This window comes from Epinephelus lanceolatus, chromosome 9 (assembly GCF_041903045.1).
Source record: "Epinephelus lanceolatus isolate andai-2023 chromosome 9, ASM4190304v1, whole genome shotgun sequence".
Taxonomy (NCBI): domain Eukaryota; kingdom Metazoa; phylum Chordata; class Actinopteri; order Perciformes; family Serranidae; genus Epinephelus; species Epinephelus lanceolatus.
Genome location: NC_135742.1, coordinates 6,513,426 through 6,533,030, shown reverse-complemented (window position 1 = coordinate 6,533,030; position 19,605 = coordinate 6,513,426). Strand labels below are relative to the sequence as shown.

General features: G+C 42.6%; 1 protein-coding gene across 9 annotated transcripts in view; it reads left to right on the top strand.

The window, feature by feature from the left end:
• Positions 1-19,605, top strand: part of wdfy3 (WD repeat and FYVE domain containing 3) — a 162,962-nt gene that overhangs the window by 35,463 nt on the left and 107,894 nt on the right. For all 9 annotated transcript variants that reach the window (XM_078170469.1, XM_033620534.2, XM_078170471.1 and 6 more), the window contains exons 3-5: positions 3,369-3,492; positions 8,486-8,595; positions 18,915-19,139. In XM_078170469.1, the coding sequence (XP_078026595.1) occupies positions 3,369-3,492; positions 8,486-8,595; positions 18,915-19,139 (459 nt within the window). The remainder of the gene's footprint in view (positions 1-3,368; positions 3,493-8,485; positions 8,596-18,914; positions 19,140-19,605) is intronic.

Here is a 19,605-nt window from a genome sequence, read left to right as displayed (position 1 = left end):
TGCTTTATATTAAACCAGAAACAGCCCCGAAATCACTATTGCCTTACTCACCAGACTCCATTTCAATAAACAGTAATTGTATCATCATAAAACACTAGAACACACTTCATTCAAGGTAGACGGAGACAAAGTAAAACTAAATAAAGCGGTCTTGGTTTGTCTTTTAACGGTTTCAGTAATCGCCAACTCTGGTTTGTTTGAAATAAACCCTTAATTCACCCAGTTAGATGTGACAATATGCTTGCTCTGTACACTCTGGTGGGTTTGACAATGGTGATTTCCGGGCTTTATCTGGTTAAACAAAAAGGATCTTACTCTTTAACAAACAGGTCTATCTCAGTAGGAATTCTTTCCAAAATGTTGTCAGACACTTAGATTAATAACCTGAGCCTGTCAGTGGCAAAAACAAGCACTTTTAAGGCTGCTTTCAGCCCTAGAGTTGGTCTGAATCAGGGAATAATTTTGTTCCAAAGTTGTATAATTGCCTAGAGTTGGTTCGTGTTCTCACAGCAGCATTTACAAGCGGACCAGATCAAATGCCTCGTGAGAGAAAGCTGCTCTTGATTGGTCAGAATTTCCATGCGGGAAGAATCCAAGTAAACCAAACGTTGAAGAAGAGTACACTTGTAAGATAAACGTGACACTTTCTAATGTCACAATGCAGGCACACCTATGCAGGTTGACTTCTTCTTAATGACGTACCAGCATGCTGGGAATCAGCCCGATCTCCAAAAATATTTGACAGTGCGAATATTGTCTAATGCACATTTGGTAGACAGGTGTGTAGGAGGATGAAGTCATGCAATCGTAGTCAGCTCCCACACACTGTCAACACTAAGTTTAATTGAACAAACAATGTTTTGATCACAGACATTTGTCAGGCTTCAAGCTCACAATTTGCAACATCTTAATACTTGAGGCTGCATCAAAAAAAGTTTGAAAAGACAAACATCTGAGACACCTTGTCAATAGTTGACAGCATACATAAACTAAGGCAAGAAATGCTAGTACCTTGGCAATTTCAAGATTTACAGAATATAATTTCTGCGAAAAAATGTAAATCAAGATTTTAGATTTGAAGTTAGCAGACTACACTAACACATATTAAACTGGCCTGTGCTGAAAGACAAAGTGTTTCAGTTGTAGTTTTAAAACAATGAGTCTACAAGTCCCTAAAAAGGCTTAAAATGTCTTAAATTTGAAGTTGTGAGGTCCAAGTCTAATTTAATTTATACATCTTTTAATTTCTTTTTGTGAAAATGAGTGAAGCTTTTCTACGTAAAAGTCCAAATTTCAATGTTACAAATTAAAAAAACGGTAATACTTTATACTTGCACTTACTTACCTGTTGGCAGGATGTAGATCAAATTTACATAACACCTCCCTCTGCACAAGATCACATATATACTACTTGCCTGCAATGCCTACCTGCGATGCTTAAATAAGTAAAACATGATTTGTCCAAAAATCAGTTAAAAGGTGTCCTGAAAGGGTCTTAAAAAGAATTAAATTTTACTGCCTGATACCTGTAGACACCCTGTGAATGTTATTCAGTGTTCTTGCATGTACAGATGATAAACCAGATTTGAACATTTCTGTGCCAAATTTGAGGAAACTCCCTCAAGGCGTTCTTGAGAGATTGCGTTCATGTGAATGAGACAGACAAGACCACAGTGACCTTGAACTTTACCATTAAATTCTAATCAGTTCATTGTTGAGTCCGAATGGACGTTTGTGCCAAATTTGAGGAAACCCTCTCAAGGCATTCTTGAGATAGTGCGTTCACGTGATGAGGTGGATGAGATCACTGTGACCTTGACCTTTACCACCAAATTCTAAAATTCTGGTGGTAAAAAGACCACCTCACTCCTCCGAAGCTGATATATATACACACACACACACACGTGTGTCTGTGTGTGTGTGTGTGTGTGGTTGTGTGTGTTTCTGTTTAAAGAGAAGCATTTTAATTGGAGAAATCTGTTAATAATTGTCATTTATGTCCAATAAATTACTTCTTAATGAAGTCTCTATTCATTGACTAATTGATCATGGGCAATCAGCTGTATGGACTGTAAATGCAAATAAATTGGACAAATGACAGATTACCCAAGTACAAAATGCATGAATAAATAAATAATTAAATGAGTATAATATATGCAGTGCTTTGACGCAGAGAGACTGAGCGGAAAGTCATACAAGGGAGCTTTTAATAGGCACAGATTAATATATTAAAATGTTTACGTCTGTGTTTATATAACAAAGCAGAGAACGCAGTACTCAGTGAAATTATTTTTATATTTACAGTCTGTCTTTATGTTGCACTGACAGAGCTGTGTGCCTCTTTGTTTTGTAGCTGCCGCTGCAAACAGCCCTGTTGAGTGTTCTCATCAAACTGGAGTGCTGCACTGAGGGTCTCTTGACTTGTCGGCTAATTACCCCAGTGCTGGCTGCTATTCACTCACTGGTGGCATAATTCATGTCAGAATTCAAAAGTAGAGTACTCCCCATGCAACGGGACGCCAGGCTCTAGGCCTACTTTCATGTCAGATTTGCTGGATAAATAAATGCATGATGAGTCGTTGCTGAATCGAGTGTAGTTTATCTTTGACCTGCTCCCCCAAAGGCTCCGGCTGCAGTTTGATCTGTGGCTGTAGAATTAGGACATGGCAGGAAAAACCCAGGGAGATGTGAGCCAGTGTGCCTCCACCTGGATGGTTCCTGTGTGTCCCTGCTTCATGTGATTACAGCTGTAATTGTGTTGGACTGCCGAATTTTATTATGCCTCCACGCCGGCGATGGCTTTGGCCAGAGGCATCCTGTTTTCAGGTTGTCTGTCTGTCCCTTCCTTTTGAAAATGATATCTCAGAAACGCCTTGGAATTTCTTTAAATTTGGCACAAACGTCTACTCATCAATAAACTGATTAGAATTTGGCGGTCAAAGGTCAATATCGCTGTGATGTTGTCTGTCTCATTCCCATTAACGCAATATCTCAAGAGCACCTTGAGGGAGTTGCCCCAAATTTGGCGCAAACGTCCACTTGGACTCAACAATGAACTGATTTGGTGGTCAAAGGTCAAGGAGCACTGTGACCTCTCACAACATGCCTTTGCCCATAACTCAAGAATTCATACGCTAATGACAAAAAAATGGCATGACGACATTTTAAGTGATTACATTTTATTCTGCAGGTCAAAGGTCAATGTCACTGTGATATCGTAATGTAAAAAACAGATTTAATCCTTGGTATAAAGGCATTAACATTTCTTCCTTTTGGTTTTCATGTAATATATATTACTGTGTCTTTGTCTTTGATTTTTAAAATTAGATTTGTCTTAGATTTAACCAAGGCTGCTCTGTCTGTTTTAGGTGTTTGGGAATGCTCCACCCAGCACCATGACGGAGAAGTTCTCCGACCTGCTGCAGTTCACCACCCAGGTCTCACGGCTCATGGTGACTGAGATCAGACGGAGAGCGTCTAATAAATCCACAGGTGAGCCCTCTGACACATAGATTTATGACAATAAAGGTGCAGTAGGAGGTACTTGGAAACAACAATTTATCATTTCCTTGGCATCGGCTGAGGTTATTTCCCATAACTGGTTTGCTTCTTGTCACAGTGATGATCTACTCGTTCCCTTCCCCCTCTGTGGGTGTGTTTGTTCTGTGTTTTGCTTTACTGATAAAGACATAGATGTTGGATGGGATTTTTTTTCCTCCTTTAATCTTTCCATTATCTCCAGTTTGGGGGATTGTATAGTCAAAATCATAATGCTATGATTGTTATCAGTTATAGTTTGCTTTGAAGCTGCAGGAAAGATTTGCTATATGATGCTCAGAAGGTTTATGGGCACAACATAGATTGACAGGCATTTTTCATCCATTCGTACAGTGTCTTATAACACACAACTGACATACACTCACTGGCCACTTTATTAGGTACACCTGTTCCACTGCTTGTTAATGCAAATAGCTAATCAGCCAATCACATGCCAGCAACTCAATACATTTAGTCATTTAGACACGGTGAAGACGACCTGCTGAAGTTCAAACTGAGCATCACAATGATGAAGAAAGGTGATTTAAGTGACTTTGAACGTGACATGTTTGTTGGTGCTAGAAACTGCTGATCTACTGGGATTTTCACACACAACCATCTCTAGGGTTTACAGAGGATGGTCCCAAAGGGAGAAAATCAGATCAGAGGAGAATGGCCAGACTGGTTCAAGATGATAGAAAGGCAACAGGAAGTCAAATAAGCACTGGTTCCAACCAAGGTGTGCAGAAGACCATCTCTGAAGCAACAACACCTTGTCCAATCTTGAAGCAGATGGGCTACAGCAGCAGAAGACCACACCAGGTGCCACTCCTGTCAGCTAACAACAGGAAACTGAGGCTACAATTCACACAGGTTTTCTCACCAAAACTGGACAATAGAAGATTGGAAAAACGTTGCCTGGTCTGATGAGTCTGGATTTCTGCTGCCACATTCAGATGGTAGGGTCAGAATTTGGCATCATGGATCCATCCTACCAACTGAGCATGGTTTAAACACCACAGCCTACCTGAGTATTGTTGCTGACCGTGTCCATCCCTTTATGACCACAGTGTACCCATCTTCTGATGGCTACTTCCAGCAGGATAACGCACCATGTCACAAAGCTCAAATCATCTCAAACATGACAATGAGTTCACTGTACTCCAATGGCCTCCACAGTCACCAGATCTCAGTCCAATAGAGCACCTTTGGGATGTGGTGGAACGGGAGATTCTCATCACGGATGTGCAGCCAACAAATCTGCAGCAACTGTGTGATGTCATCATGTCAATATGGACCAAAATCTCTGAGGAATGTTTCCAGCACCTTGTTGAATCTATGACACCAAGAATTAAGGCAGCTCTGAAGGCAAAAGTGGTCCAACCTGGTACTAGTAAGGTGTACCTAATAAAGTGGCCAGTGAGTGTAAATGTCCAATTTCACATTTGAAATTAGCTGTTAACTGTTTCTAACTCAGTAGATGTTTTAGCACAAAGGAGCAACACGTGTTTGATCTGACTTGAAAGGTTAGTCTCGACTACAGGTGAGCAGCACCTCCTCAAAGCTCTGACAGTAGTGGGAGCTTTGACTGTGGCTTCCCCACAGGAGAGACATTAAACAGACTGACAGATGCACACACACTCGCACGCACACACACACACTCACACACACACACACACACACACACACACACAGGCAGGGTTGTAAGTCTCCAGCTTCCCGTCTCTGATTTCTCCTCTATTATATCTCTTTCTCATCTCTCTCTGAACATGTGATGTTTTCAAGCAGTGAGCAGCTCTGATTTTGCAACACAGAGTCTTAAAACACACTCCTCCAGCTGGTCACCAGGCCTTTGAAGGCTGAGTCAGTGGTTGACTCATGCTCCCAACTGATTCTGCAGTGCTCTGTCATCATCAAAACAAGTGATTTTGATTTGCTTGAAATCAAATACAGAACATCAGTGAGCACCAGACTTTAGCTCCTTTCATGTGTTGGTTTTTAAGCAGACACTTTCAAAGGCTGTTTATTCCTTCATTAACAGCTGACAGAATATGTGCGATACAATGCAACACTAAAATCAGTCATCCTCTTCTGCCGCCCTCCACGCTGGTCATTGCCTTTCATAGTTGTGCAGCCTGTCAGTGATGGTTAAAAAAAGGCGATGATTCATAAGTGTCCAAAATCTCTATTAACTTCTCACTGTAGGATAAACTAGTGTCTAGCTGCTGTAAATGGAGCAGTAAATAAGTGAATGAGGGAGTGATTTTGGACTCAGCCCTGGTGTTGTTCTCAGGAATAGTAGTTTCCATGTCTCAAGGTTCATTTATTATCATTGTACAACACAGGGTTACACAGTGAAATGCAGCTGTAGTCCCTTTATGCCACACAAGAGAAACTAAACAAAAACAGAAGAGCATCCCTGTAATGCATTTTTTTATTTGCATCAGGAGGGACGTCAACAGCAGCAGCACAAACTCCAGAATGGCTGCCATCTTGTCATTAAAAATTTGACATCAGGGAAACATTGTCCATCAGGATTGTTCGTCAACTTTGACTATGTTTGAGCACCAAGCATCCGAGCACGTCGTCCTAACAGAGTCCTACTCCCTGTTGGCGTTGGCACTTGGTCCGGCTGGGTGGTTGGAAGTTGGTTGGGCCAGTGATCATCTCAAGGCCACCTGCACTTCTTTCTCCGATGTTAATGACTGTATCTCTGTCATAGGCTAAACATGTTCCAGTAACAAAGGCAAACAGACTACAAATTAAAACTAAAATGCAGTGACGTTCATGGGAGCTACTGGCCGCCACATCAGTCATCCAGATCCTTTGTGGCTGGCAATGAAGGTGTCAAACCAGATAGATTGGAACATCTTAAACATAGTATTAGTTGCTGACAGTTTAGCCTGGCTACGCTCACTTGCTAACATTTGCTGCAGTGTTAATTTTGACAGCTATTTTAGATTTAGTCTTAGTCTTGAGACGAGAAGGCTTATTAGTTTTCCTTGGCGCAGACTATTTACTGGAGTTTGACAGCCTGTCGCTCATGTAGCATAATTCCAAGCAGGGCCGCTCTTGACTTGCAACGTCCAATCGTCCACCATTTCGTCAAGTCTCATCTCATCAATGAAAATAAAATTTGTTTTAGGTTTTATTATCAAGAACGATTTCTAGCTGGTCATCGTCTCGTTTTTGTCAGAAAAAAGTCACTGACGAAAAATTTTCATCAGTTTTTGTCAGTGAAATTAACACTTATTTGCTGGCTATCTTTAGTGAACATGTTAGTACGTTACAGTTTTCACTTATATCACAACAAATAGTTTATCGTAGTAACTGTTGTGGTTCTGAATCACTGGTTAAAAGGACACTTTGACGATTTTCAACCAGCTTTGTATCATAACAATTTGGGTAGTATGTGGAAATGGAACTGTGGTAAACTTCCCTTCATCCAGTCAGCACCCAAATCTCCCTGCTCATCTCTCTGCTCAAATCTGTCGGATGATGCAAACTTTTGCTGCCTCTAGGGCTGTTGCTCAAACTACAGATTGTACTTTTGCATTTTCGTATGCCCCCCACCACAGACACAAAGAGTACAGAAGTGGATTGAGAGGGGGAGAGTCGTCCCTCTCTCAAACTCAAACAAAGCTCAGATCAAATGGTAAATGTAGGCAGTACTGATCAAATATAAACAAAGATTCTGTTACTGTATGCCTATTTCTCACCTAAAATGTCTTTAGAAGCATATTTTAGTTTGCAGTTTGTATAAGAAGTTAGCTAACTTAGCTAGCAAGCACGGAAGTATTAGGCCCTGATCACACAGAAAGCGTTTTAGCAGCTGAAGGTGGCATTTTGTAATTATTGTTAATGACAATGAAGCTTTTTGCTTGTGTTTTTTTTTTGCGTTGCGATGCGCTTTGCCTTTCTGCACTCTGGGCGCCTGACGTTTTTGCCGGAGCGCTCCGGACTCCTGGAGCTGAAAATACTTGTAGCCCCATGTAATCTCTTTTTTCGTCATCTTTTTGCCCATTGTCTAAATAGATGATTTGAGAGGCGGGTCTTCTGTGGTGGTCATGACAACAAGTTTAAAGTTGGTAAACAATGGAGGGGAAAGTGGTGGTAGCAGTTGCTGGATACCCAGAATTATTTGGCCCAACAAAAAGACAGTTGTCAAACTGCCCGAGTCATCCTAAAATATGCCTGGATACGTCCATCATGGAGGAGAAGCTCCTGGACCAACTGGTGGTACTCCCCATGATCCACCCTCTTTTTAGGGTCTCATGTACCCACACAGATCTCTGTTTCCCTGTGCCCAACAAACTGTTTGCTGACAGCCTCTCACCCTCAACCAGAGCTACAGCAAGTACCCTCTGCCTCAACATGTCAGGAACTAGATACTAATGACTGTGGGGGAGATTTATTACAGTTAGTGTAAGGCATGACGGGGTGGTTGCAACTAGCGGAACTCTTCCTGTGTGATCAGGGCCTTAGCCAGCCTTGCTAGGTGCAATAGGTTTATATAATGGTTTCAGTGTCCACCAGCTGCAGCAGCTACATGTAACATCTGCCACCTTTTTTTCCACATTATTATCTTAAAATATGTAATCAGTTTCACCAGACTTGTGTGCATAATTGAAGATTGGAAGATTGGATCTGCAAACGATTGGTTCCTTTTCTGTGTATAAAGCAAGAGGATACAATTTTCAGACAGGATAAAATCTGGAACACCACATTTCGACGTGCTGCTAATAACATCTTGATATGTACAGTTTTTTTTGTTCCCAGCAGAAGTGGGTTGTAGACAAGACACATGTCACATCTACAAAGATGATTTATTCGTTGCATAACTGATCATTGTTCCAGCAGCCCATCTGCCTGCCACAATGAGCTGTCACTTTCCATCTAGTTAACTTTATGTTCATGTGTGTGTGTCTGTGTGTGTTTGCTCCTCCAGAGGCAGCCAGTCGAGCCATAGTCCAGTTCCTGGAGGTGAATCAGAGCGAGGAGGCGAGTCGTGGCTGGATGCTTCTGACCACCATTAACCTGCTGGCCTCCTCTGGACAGGTTGGTAGAGTTGCACCACACTCACTGTGTCACCATGTTGCTTTTGTGCTCAGTGTTGTCACAATACATGTGTTGTTCTGTTTGGGTCCTTGGTTATTTTTGTGTGTTTATAAGGATTGCCCTCGTGTGTGTGAGTGTAGATGCAAGATTAAATCGGAGGGAACAACTTGTAAAAACAAGAGACTTCTCAGCATTCTGTCTCTCTGACCCATTTGCATCTCCCCTCTTTGATCTCTCAGCAGAAAATAGCATCAGTCCCTGTAAGAGCAGAGAGAAACAGGCTCTTGAGTACATGTAAAAGTCCCCAACTGACCAATCCCAGCTTATTCTCCCCAAACACTGTCTTATGTTAGATGTGCTTCACGGCACTGAATGAAGGAATTGAAGCTGGTCTTCTGCCTGGTTAGTGCTCGGTGGTATGACTGAAAATCTGTATCTTGGTATATTTTAGTACTATGGCAGTTTTCACAGTATTTTCTTTTCTTTTTTTGGGCATGATTGGGCCTTCGTATAGGTTTATAGTTGCTCAATCTTTTCTTGGGAGTGCATAAAATATTAAAACGTTTATAATATATTTAGGAATCAGAATGCATGAAACAGTTGCAGGGTGTAAACTTTTTTTAATGTGCACACTGCAGCGTAGTATAAATAGAACTTGAAAATAAAAAGATGCACCAACAGCAAAACAAAATATTTGAAGATTGTTGTAAGTAGAACACTATGAACTGACCTTAAACAGAGTATTTAAGTATTTAAAGAGATATTCCTCCAATGTTCCATTGCACAGGTTAAATTCACAATATGTTATGAAGAATTTTCTCATGGACAAGGCATACGTCACATCCACTGTGTCCTTGCATGTGTTGCGTACATGCAGTTCCTCAAGTAAATGCCTCTCTAAGGCTGCTTTCAGACCTAGAGTTGTCTTGCTTTGGTCCGAATCAGACACTAACGTTGTTCCAAAGTTGTATAATTGCCGAGAGTTAGTTCGTGTTCTCACGGCAGCATTTACAAGCGGACCAGATAAAATGCCTTGTGCGAGAAAGCTGCTCTTGATTGGTCAGAATTTCCATGTGGGAAAAATCCAGGAAGTAAAGCAAACGTTGAAGAAGAGTACACTTGCAAGATAAATGTGACACTTTCTAATGTCACAATGGAGGGACAACTACGCAGGTTGATTTTAGCGCTGCTCATCGTGGACTATATTGCTGTCATTGTTCATTTTAGTCAAAGCATACAGTTTGAAAACGAGGCGCGGCTCCAACTAGAAAACAATGTTTTGATGCATTGGATGTGCTGAATGTGCATATTAAGGCAGTACAGGAGGAGGTGCACATTAATAATCCTCCAGGACTGTAACATGCTCATGTTTAACCCAAACAATGTGTCATGTGACTGCAGTTGCTTCACATCCAGGTCGGAACACCTTCTCACCACAAACGATCCGCACCAGAGTTCGTTTGTAACCAGACTGAGACCACCTCTTCAAGAAGGTCTCAGTCCAGTTGTTTTGGTGCGCACCTGAGTGTAATTGCTGTGTTCACACCTGCCCAAACAAACCGCACTGAGGGGGCAAACAAACTTGAGTTTGATTGAACCAAACCAAACAGGGCAGGTGTGAAAGCACCCTAAGCAATGTCTGACCCTTTGGCTTCCCTGTTTCACTGTTGCTACTGGTTGTTGATGTTGGTTGAATCCGACCACCTTAATAGCATACATTCTTGGTATTCCAACACGTTTTCTACCGAGCAAGTGGAGTAAGTTGTCAACCAGCATCGGCAACATCAGTGGCTCGACAAACTAACGTTACATGGGATTTTTTCAAAACCAAAAAACATCTAAACAGTAGACATGGCTCCTCTGTTAGGCACATGTTCTTCTGCTGCATCTCCAGTATCTCTGTCTTCATCCTCCATGTCTCACTTTTGTTATTTCAAATGTTATTGTAGCGACAGAGTGGCTCCCAGCTGTTAACAGACTGTGAACAGCAATAATAATAATTAATAATTAGTAATAATAATAATTAAAAAAAAATGGTATCATTATGATTCCATGCAACATGACTCAGCATGATTCAGAATCTTAACACTGTGGCTTCTTGGGCTCCAGGTTAGACATTAAGGTCTTGTCTTGCGTTGTGCGTGTGCTGTTGCACTCTGGCCAGCAGACATCTTTTGAACTTTTCGGCCTGCATTCCTCTGGAGGTCTTGAGGGGAGCATCACTGTCAGCTGGCCGGCTGGCTGCTTTTCCTGCTCCGCTGCACATCAGATATTCCCTGTCGTTGTTGTCGAGCCAAACGCTTCCTCTCTCCTTCTGCAGACCACTTAAATCCACTCTGCACTCCCTATTTTTGTCAGAACATACACACAACTGTAGAAGTCTTTCAATAAAGGTTTACGCAAGCACTGCTACGTACACATTTACCTCACCCTTATGAGAACATTTGGAAGCTTGAGAGGAAGGTGAGATAGTACAGTTGTTTGTTTTTGCTGCATTGTGCTCAAAACAGTGTTCTCTGCAGTGTGAACGCAGAGAAGTTGAAGGATAACTGCCTCAAGGGGGGACATTAAAGTGCCGCTGCTTACTGTGTGCAAATCAAAAATATACACATTCAGGCTGTGCACATGCAGAATACAAACCCTCTGCTGTCAGGGAATAAAACCAACTTCTCTTTTTGCTTTAGCTTACATTTGTCTCAAGTGGTCTCCCCGGTGCCCACAGCAAACACTTCAGGATTTAACCACTTGTGTGTCACTGAAATTAAATTTCTTGTCTGTAAGAAGTTCAGCTTTATTGTCCAGTCAGCCTTTTCAAAAGACATTCTTGTGCATTTCATGTGGTTGGAGGATCCCGTCACTTTTAAGTAAAGCCAGATTGACTGTGTTCTATTTAATGGTAGTAGAGATGCCACATTTTTACTTTTATTTTGTTTTAGTTGAACTGGGGAAGTGTTTACTGGAGATTTTCGAGGCTTTAAGTGCCTATCTTTAAATAACCTTGACAGTAGCGATAAAATAAGGCACACAACACAAGAATGAACAACTTCCCAGCTTTTATTTCAGCGACTCTCACACATTTACTTGATTAAAACCAAAACAAACATACACATAAACACACAGCTCTTTTTTTCCATTTTCACAGTGCAGAACTTGAGTATCTGAACTGCTTAGTTGTTAACCTCCGTTTTTAAACCATCTAGGCTGCTGCTGCCATATATCACAGATGATATACCCTAAAACTTCAATTAAAAGTCTAGTCTCGAATAAACACCCAGTCCCTTTTACCAGCCCGCTGTAGCTACACATTTTGACAAAAACACGCCTGTCTCAATCACACACTTGGTCTGGTTGCCTAGCAGTCAATTTTATAGAAGTTCTTTGGATGTATAATGTAGGGATGTTCTTGGTGACTAATTTCCCTGTCGACTTAACAAAATTTTTAATTATGACTAGTCAATGAGTCTATAAAAAGGGAAAACACTGACAAAACAGTGAAAATTTAGCACAACTTATTGTTAAGTATTTGAAACATTGTCCCAAAAATTATTGTGTGAATTAAGAGCCCTTTGAAGCCTTTAACCACAATCTTCAACAACCATGTTGGATTTTAAATGCTGCTGAAGTACGAGACACTTTGCGCCGTGCGGTATGAATGTGAACATGACGGCAACTCAGTCAAAAGTTAACCACTAAAATAACATCTAAAATAAATAAATTGCCTCTGAAATGTGGGGCACATTGAACCTTGCAGATTATCTGACAGAAATGATTGCAATTCACTTTAAAGTTAATAAAACAACATGTAAATTATAATTAAATTTTTGCCAAACCGCGCTGGTTTTGCAAGAGGACATCTCTCCAATTTAAAACTCCAGCGAACTCGAGCATTACCGGGGACTGCTGTCTGATGGCTCTGTAGCCCCCACTAGTGGCGGGCGGCTGCATGACAGTTAAGCGGCCTTGTGCATGAATAAAACACTAATAGGTTTTACCGACTAATATTTCCATTGCCGACTAGCGAGGGGGCGGACGTTTAATCGTTTCGACGTCTAATCGTGCGCATCCCTAATTCCTATAGTCTCTAAGGGTCCACCAATCAAAACATTAAAAGGGATCTTTCCTGAAAATTATTTCAAGTTATAAATATTGTTTTAACAGGATAAAGTGGTGTTCTGTTAGTATGCCGGGTGCTGTCATCCTCTCTTAAGCGTTGTCTGTCGGAGTTAGATTAGAAGTTATATGCATACTGATTGCATTTTCCATCTTTGTTGAGCAACAGTTTTGTGTAAAAGGAGTTAAAGACCTGTCCCAAATATAGGCCTGTTGAGTTGAATTATTTTAAACAAATAATAGCCTGGGCTACTATTTGGAGTTTTACGGTAAGGTATGCAGCTACCCAGTGTGCTTTGTATTCCAAACAAAATCCACTTGCAGCTGCCCTAAATTCCACCAAAATACAGCAAACACCAAATTTTTAGAACAACAAATCCAAAAGCTTTCATAATATACTAAACTTACGTGCAGATATTTGCAGCTGAAACCACAAATTCAAAGTGCAGCTGGTCATTTTGTCGTCCTTAATGTTTCTCAGTACAAACCGTAGAATTAAAGCGCACATTTTTGGCTTGCTGTGTTTTTTTTCTAGACCTACATGTTGTGCCAACGCAGCGGCCTCATTTAAATTAATGAGGGGCTGCCTTTTTATGAGTGCTGCCGAACTCCCAACCTGCTCCTGTGTCATTCTGATAGTCAGGCAACAGTTTCATTACACTGCTGCATAACTGTTTGATATCACACACACTAACAGGAAGAAGAATGACCTACCGTTCAGTGGGGGGGGGGGGCCTCACAGTCATGTTTGTGTGTGTTTTCTGTGTTTGTGGGTGCAGGAGTGACTGGGTTTAATGGATTTGTATTCCTTTCCTCTGGTGTCTGAGACAGTGAAACAAAGGACTCTCCTGGCAGCTGGCCTCCCATAAACCTGACGTCACCCCTTTCTCTCTTTCATGCCGTCCCTCTCTGCCTCGCTCTCACCTCCTGCTTCCCTCCCTCAGATGATAAAACAGTAGTATTTGTGTTTGTAGCTGTGTCTTTCTACCTCCATGCTGTCTTCTTCTTTTATAGGATGCCCTTCACGCTCTGCACTCCCGGTGTGCTTGTCTCTCTCTGAAATGCGCTCAAGATTTTTGACGGGCTTCCACTTACTCTCTCCTTGTGTCTGTCTCTTTTCCTTTCTCTCTCGTTCTCTCTCTGTAGTCCTTTTTAAACAGAGATTCAGCAGTACTGCCCCAACGAAGACCCTTCACTATTCTGGCTTTGGTTTGTCAATATTAATTCATTTTTTTAAGAGGCACCTTTCGTGACACTCAAGGTCACCTTACAGGCAAAGATAGAGAAAATGACAGCAGATGAAAAGTCAACAAGATAAGGAATAAGGTAACATAAAATAAACAAATTAATAATCAATTGAAATAACATACAACAAATAAATAACCAGCAAAACAAGTTTACAGTGAATAAAACTGTAAACAATGGATGTGTGTGGCTAGACGGACGGGAGTCAAACTGAATAGGCTTGTTGAAAGAGGTGAGTTTTGAGGCGGGATTTTAAAGTGGAGAGAGAGTTGATGTTACGAATGTCCGTTGGGAGTTTCAGAGGCGGGGGCAGAGCGCCAATAATAACGTAGCATTGGGCCAGCTCAGACCAGGGTCCGACAACATCACAGCTGCCCTGTGCTCCATCGTTTCCGATTTCCTTCATTTTCAGGCTGGTTTTGTGGATTTGGAGCTAAATGTTGTGCCTGGGGCACGTTGTGTATTAATGATACTCGTTACCTGGAGAGGTTGGAAAAAGATTTATGTTTCTTCCCTGTTCCAAAACCAAAATCAAACCCTGAAAAGTGTAGGGTTAGCTAGCTAGCTACTGAAGATATAGCCTACTGAATGTATACACATGCTGCTTTTGCTTTTTAATGATTATAACAGTGAAACAAAGAGCGACCCTGCTGTACAGGAACCAGTGAAGGGAAGCAGGAAAACTTTGCTCATATTCAACCAGCTGTGTGTCATCGCAGTGTGCGTGGATGAACGTTGTTTGTTTTCCCACGGAGATCCCTGCTGGCAGCAGCACAGGGGCTGAAGCCAAACACTGTTCATCTGCACACACTGTGATGCCACACAGCTGGGTCAGTATCAGCAAAGATTCCCTTTATATTCATTGTCTTGTGTGGCGATCAGCAGTGATGTGGTGGTTCACTTTTACACTGTGATCTGTAGCCTATAGTTCGGCTTTAGCTTCTAACTATCTTTGTCTTTTTAACCTGTTGTTGCTGCTGAGTCAGTTTGACATCCTGGATATATCCTTCAAACACAGACTGTAGACCGCTCTGTCTGCTTCTCTCTGGAATCACTGTTTCCAAAAATATGATAATATTTCTTCAGGCAGTGCAGTTAGTTACAGTGTGGGCTCCATGCTTACTGCGACTGATTGTTGGACTATCACAAAGGGGCGGGGCTTAGTGAAAGGTCAATTACTCAGTGGCGCAGGAAGCTAAAAAAAGCTTGACTTCAGTGGTATGAAATTACCCAGATCACCTGCATCTTTGGGCTCATAGAGCAAGTGCAATAGAGACTTCAGGCAGTCAAGCGACTAACTTCCGGTTTAGCCCTCTGCTAACTTGAATGGGGGAAAAAAGGATTTAATCATGCGGCTCTTCTGGGCTTTCCAAATGTTAACAGATCGAATGAATCAAATCTCAATAGTGAAATGAGTCATTTGCTGGGACAATATAGGTTTGCTTTACAGAGAAACCACATTAAGATATTGAAGACCTGGGCGTCCTTGTCACGATCCTGTGTCAGCTCATGTCCGTGCAGGAAACATAACTGAGGCTTACAAAAGCATTGGCCTCTGGTGTTACATACAGTACAGGCCAAAAGTTTGGACACACCTTCTCATTCAATGCGTTTTCTTTATTTTCATGACTATTTACATTGTAGAGTATCACTGAAGGCATCAAAACTATGAATGAACACATGTGGAGTTATGTACTTAACAAAAAAAGGTGAAATAACTGAAAACATGTTTTATATTCTAGTTTCTTCAAAATAGCCACCCTTTGCTCTGATTACTGCTTTGCACACTCTTGGCATTCTCTCCATGAGCTTCAAGAGGTAGTCACCTGAAATGGTTTTCCAACAGTCTTGAAGGAGTTCCCAGAGGTGTTTAGCACTTGTTGGCCCCTTTGCCTTCACTCTGCGGTCCAGCTCACCCCAAACCATCTGGATTGGGTTCAGGTCCGGTGACTGTGGAGGCCAGGTCATCTGCCGCAGCACTCCATCACTCTCCTTCTTGGTCAAATAGCCCTTACACAGCCTGGAGGTGTGTTTGGGGTCATTGTCCTGTTGAAAAATAAATGATCGTCCAACTAAACGCAAACCGGATGGGATGGCATGTCGCTGCAGGATGCTGTGGTAGCCATGCTGGTTCAGTGTGCCTTCAATTTTGAATAAATCCCCAACAGTGTCACCAGCAAAACACCCCCACACCATCACACCTCCTCCTCCATGCTTCACAGTGGGAACCAGGCATGTGGAATCCATCCGTTCACCTTTTCTGCGTCTCACAAAGACACGGCGGTCGGAACCAAAGATCTCAAATTTGGACTCATCAGACCAAAGCACAGATTTCCACTGGTCTAATGTCCATTCCTTGTGTTTCTTGGCCCAAACAAATCTCTTCTGCTTGTTGCCTCTCCTTAGCAATGGTTTCCTAGCAGCTATTTGACCATGAAGGCCTGATTGGCGCAGTCTCCTCTTAACAGTTGTTCTAGAGATGGGTCTGCTGCTAGAACTCTGTGTGGCATTCATCTGGTCTCTGATCTGAGCTGCTGTTAACTTGCCATTTCTGAGGCTGGTGACTCGGATGAACTTATCCTCAGAAGCAGAGGTGACTCTTGGTCTTCCTTTCCTGGGTTGGTCCTCATGTGTGCCAGTTTCGTTGTAGCGCTTGATGGTTTTTGCGACTCCACTTGGGGACACATTTAAAGTTTTTGCAATTTTCCGGACTGACTGACCTTCATTTCTTAAAGTAATGATGGCCACTCGTTTTTCTTTAGTTAGCTGATTGGTTCTTGCCATAATATGAATTTTAACAGTTGTCCAATAGGGCTGTCGGCTGTGTATTAACCTGACTTCTGCACAACACAACTGATGGTCCCAACCCCATTGATAAAGCAAGAAATTCCACTAATTAACCCTGATAAGGCACACCTGTGAAGTGGAAACCATTTCAGGTGACTACCTCTTGAAGCTCATGGAGAGAATGCCAAGAGTGTGCAAAGCAGTAATCAGAGCAAAGGGTGGCTATTTTGAAGAAACTAGAATATAAAACATGTTTTCAGTTATTTCACCTTTTTTTGTTAAGTACATAACTCCACATGTGTTCATTCATAGTTTTGATGCCTTCAGTGAGAATCTACAATGTAAATAGTCATGAAAATAAAGAAAACGCATTGAATAAGAAGGTGTGTCCAAACTTTTGGCCTGTACTGTATACACATCGGGCAGCTCTTTCTAAACAATAGCAACGGCATAACATGGCAATAACAATTATTTGCCGTCTCTGTTTTAAGGCAGCTGATCTTGTCCTCTGCTCAGAGGGTAAGGAGCTTCCTGACCTCATTGTCTCCCCAGATTGCGGACATTTTCAGCTGGTGGTCTTTGTCTGTGAGGTAGCCGCTAACTGCTGCTTACTGCTTTTTTGATCTCCTGGGTGAGGGTGGCACACATAACATGTTGTCAAAACACCCGTTCTGTCCTGTCGGCTCACGCTTTTTACACAAATGTCTATTTGGCTCTGTGACTCCGTCTACCCATCCTGTGTTTGTGCCTTTCATACAGAACAGTGAGGCGGAATAAGAGCTGTGACAGATGACGCATCTTTAACTGCCTCAAAAACGTGAGGTCGAGCTCTGGGTGCTTCTGTTGCGCCTACTCTGTGCCAGCTTTCAAGAGTGTGGATGGAGGCAGGCTGCATCTGAGGTTGCTAAGCGACTATAACCAGCCGTGTATCATAGCCTTCTTACCAGAAATCCTGAGTGCAGAGCTGATCTTCTTCCTGGTGATTATTGGGCCTAAACTGCTGTCTGTGGGGCAGATACAAAGCTCAGGGTGGCCCTGCACTAAAATGATCAACAACTCCTGCATATTTAGCATAGACTCATATTTACGGAAAGATACCTGCCGGCTGTGATTGGCTGTTCCTTTCACATAACCTGTTGAGTGTGTCTGCCGTGCATCTACATGAAAACAATGGATTTGAGGGCGCAAAAAACACAGCATGTGAACAGACTCCAGCAAGTCAGGCAGTGTAAAACAGGCCTCTCTTTCTCTTCGTCTCTCTCACACACACTCACACTCACAAAATAAAATGTCTTTGCCCCTGTGGTTGTCTCTGTGATTGACTGCTCCCAGTAACCTTGACCTTAAAGCTGCAGCAGGGCCAATATGTCTGTCACTGCCTGTAAACACACACACACACATACCCACACTCTCGTCCTCACTCGCTGGGTTTACCTTCCATTATACTGACTCACTATTAACTAAAGCTTCCTCTGTAGACCTGCCTTCGCTGTCAGTGTCTTTTTTCTCTCCCTCCCCCACTCCATCTCTCCATCGATCAGCTGAGAGACTGACTTAGCGTGTGTGTGTCTGCTGTACTCCGTTATTCATCCTTGTGAGTCCACCTTCTCCCTGTAGTGCAGACAGAGATGAAGTAAATGGGAGGGTCATCTCAACCAGCCACTGTGTGTGTGTGTGTGTGCGGTTATTGTCTTAGATGATAGCTCATGTGTGTAAGTGAAAGAAGGAACGAGATAATTTGTCAGTGTGAGCTTCTTTGCTGTGTGTGTGTGTAGGAGGCAGCGTTTCATTATCTGAATCATTCGCCTCAGTGAGCACAAACCCCATCTCTTTCTCCAGTCATTTTGCTTTCCATGGTGACACACAATGATACACAATAAACACACACACAAAGCCCTCACAGCTACACACAGCCACACAGAAACACAACCATGAATCATTACACAACAACAAAAATACCCATTTATCAAAACAAAACATTTTTCATCTTTACGTATTCAGTTGTTCTGCCGTTAAGACCGGGTGAGATTAAACATTTCAGTTCCAGTGGAGTCATGACGCTAATGCATGTGCACACAATCCTGCCCCCCTCCCCCCCCCAATTCTTTTTACTTCCTTCTGAGCTTTACAATCTGTTTTGTTTTTTCTTTCCCGTCTCTCATGTCTCCCTCCTCCAGAAAACGGTGGACTGCATGACGACCATGTCTGTACCCTCCACGCTGGTCAAATGCCTCTACCTGTTCTTCGACCTGCCTCACATGGCCGAGGCCCCAGCAGGCCCCACCCAGCAGCCACCGCCGCCGCCGCCACCCACCCAGGAGAAGATCCCAAGCCAGGGACACACCCAGCAGGAGCTGCCCCTGGCTGACCGCAGGGCGCTGCTCCAGAAAGTCTTCGTCCAGGTAAGAAGACAGCCAGATGGTTTAATGTGCAACTGGTCCATTCAACAGCGAGAAAAATTTCCACTGGGGATGCATTGATTTATTGCCGATGTCCGCCTTGTTCACTGCCATTGGCCTACCAGCAAATAGGATGACACTCACCGATGGCAGTGGCTGATGTTTATCTGTTCTTTCACATCAGTTCTTTACTGGCCTAACGTTGTGTCAGGCTCAGACAGCAGTAGTTATGTTCTTCTGTCTATCTTAAGCCCCTTTCACACTGCCAGATTTTCCGCGAATGTTGGGCCGTTTTGCCGGCAAGCTGCGAGTGTTTAGACACACAGAGCTGGATTGGCGAGTTGATCCGAGATGCCCAATTTTCCGCCTTTAGGGTAGACATATTGGCGGAACCTTTTAGTTTAAACAGACCGAGGCGGCCTTCCGCAACGGGAGGGGCTGTTGAAGACTTGTGGGAGGAGCTGTTGAT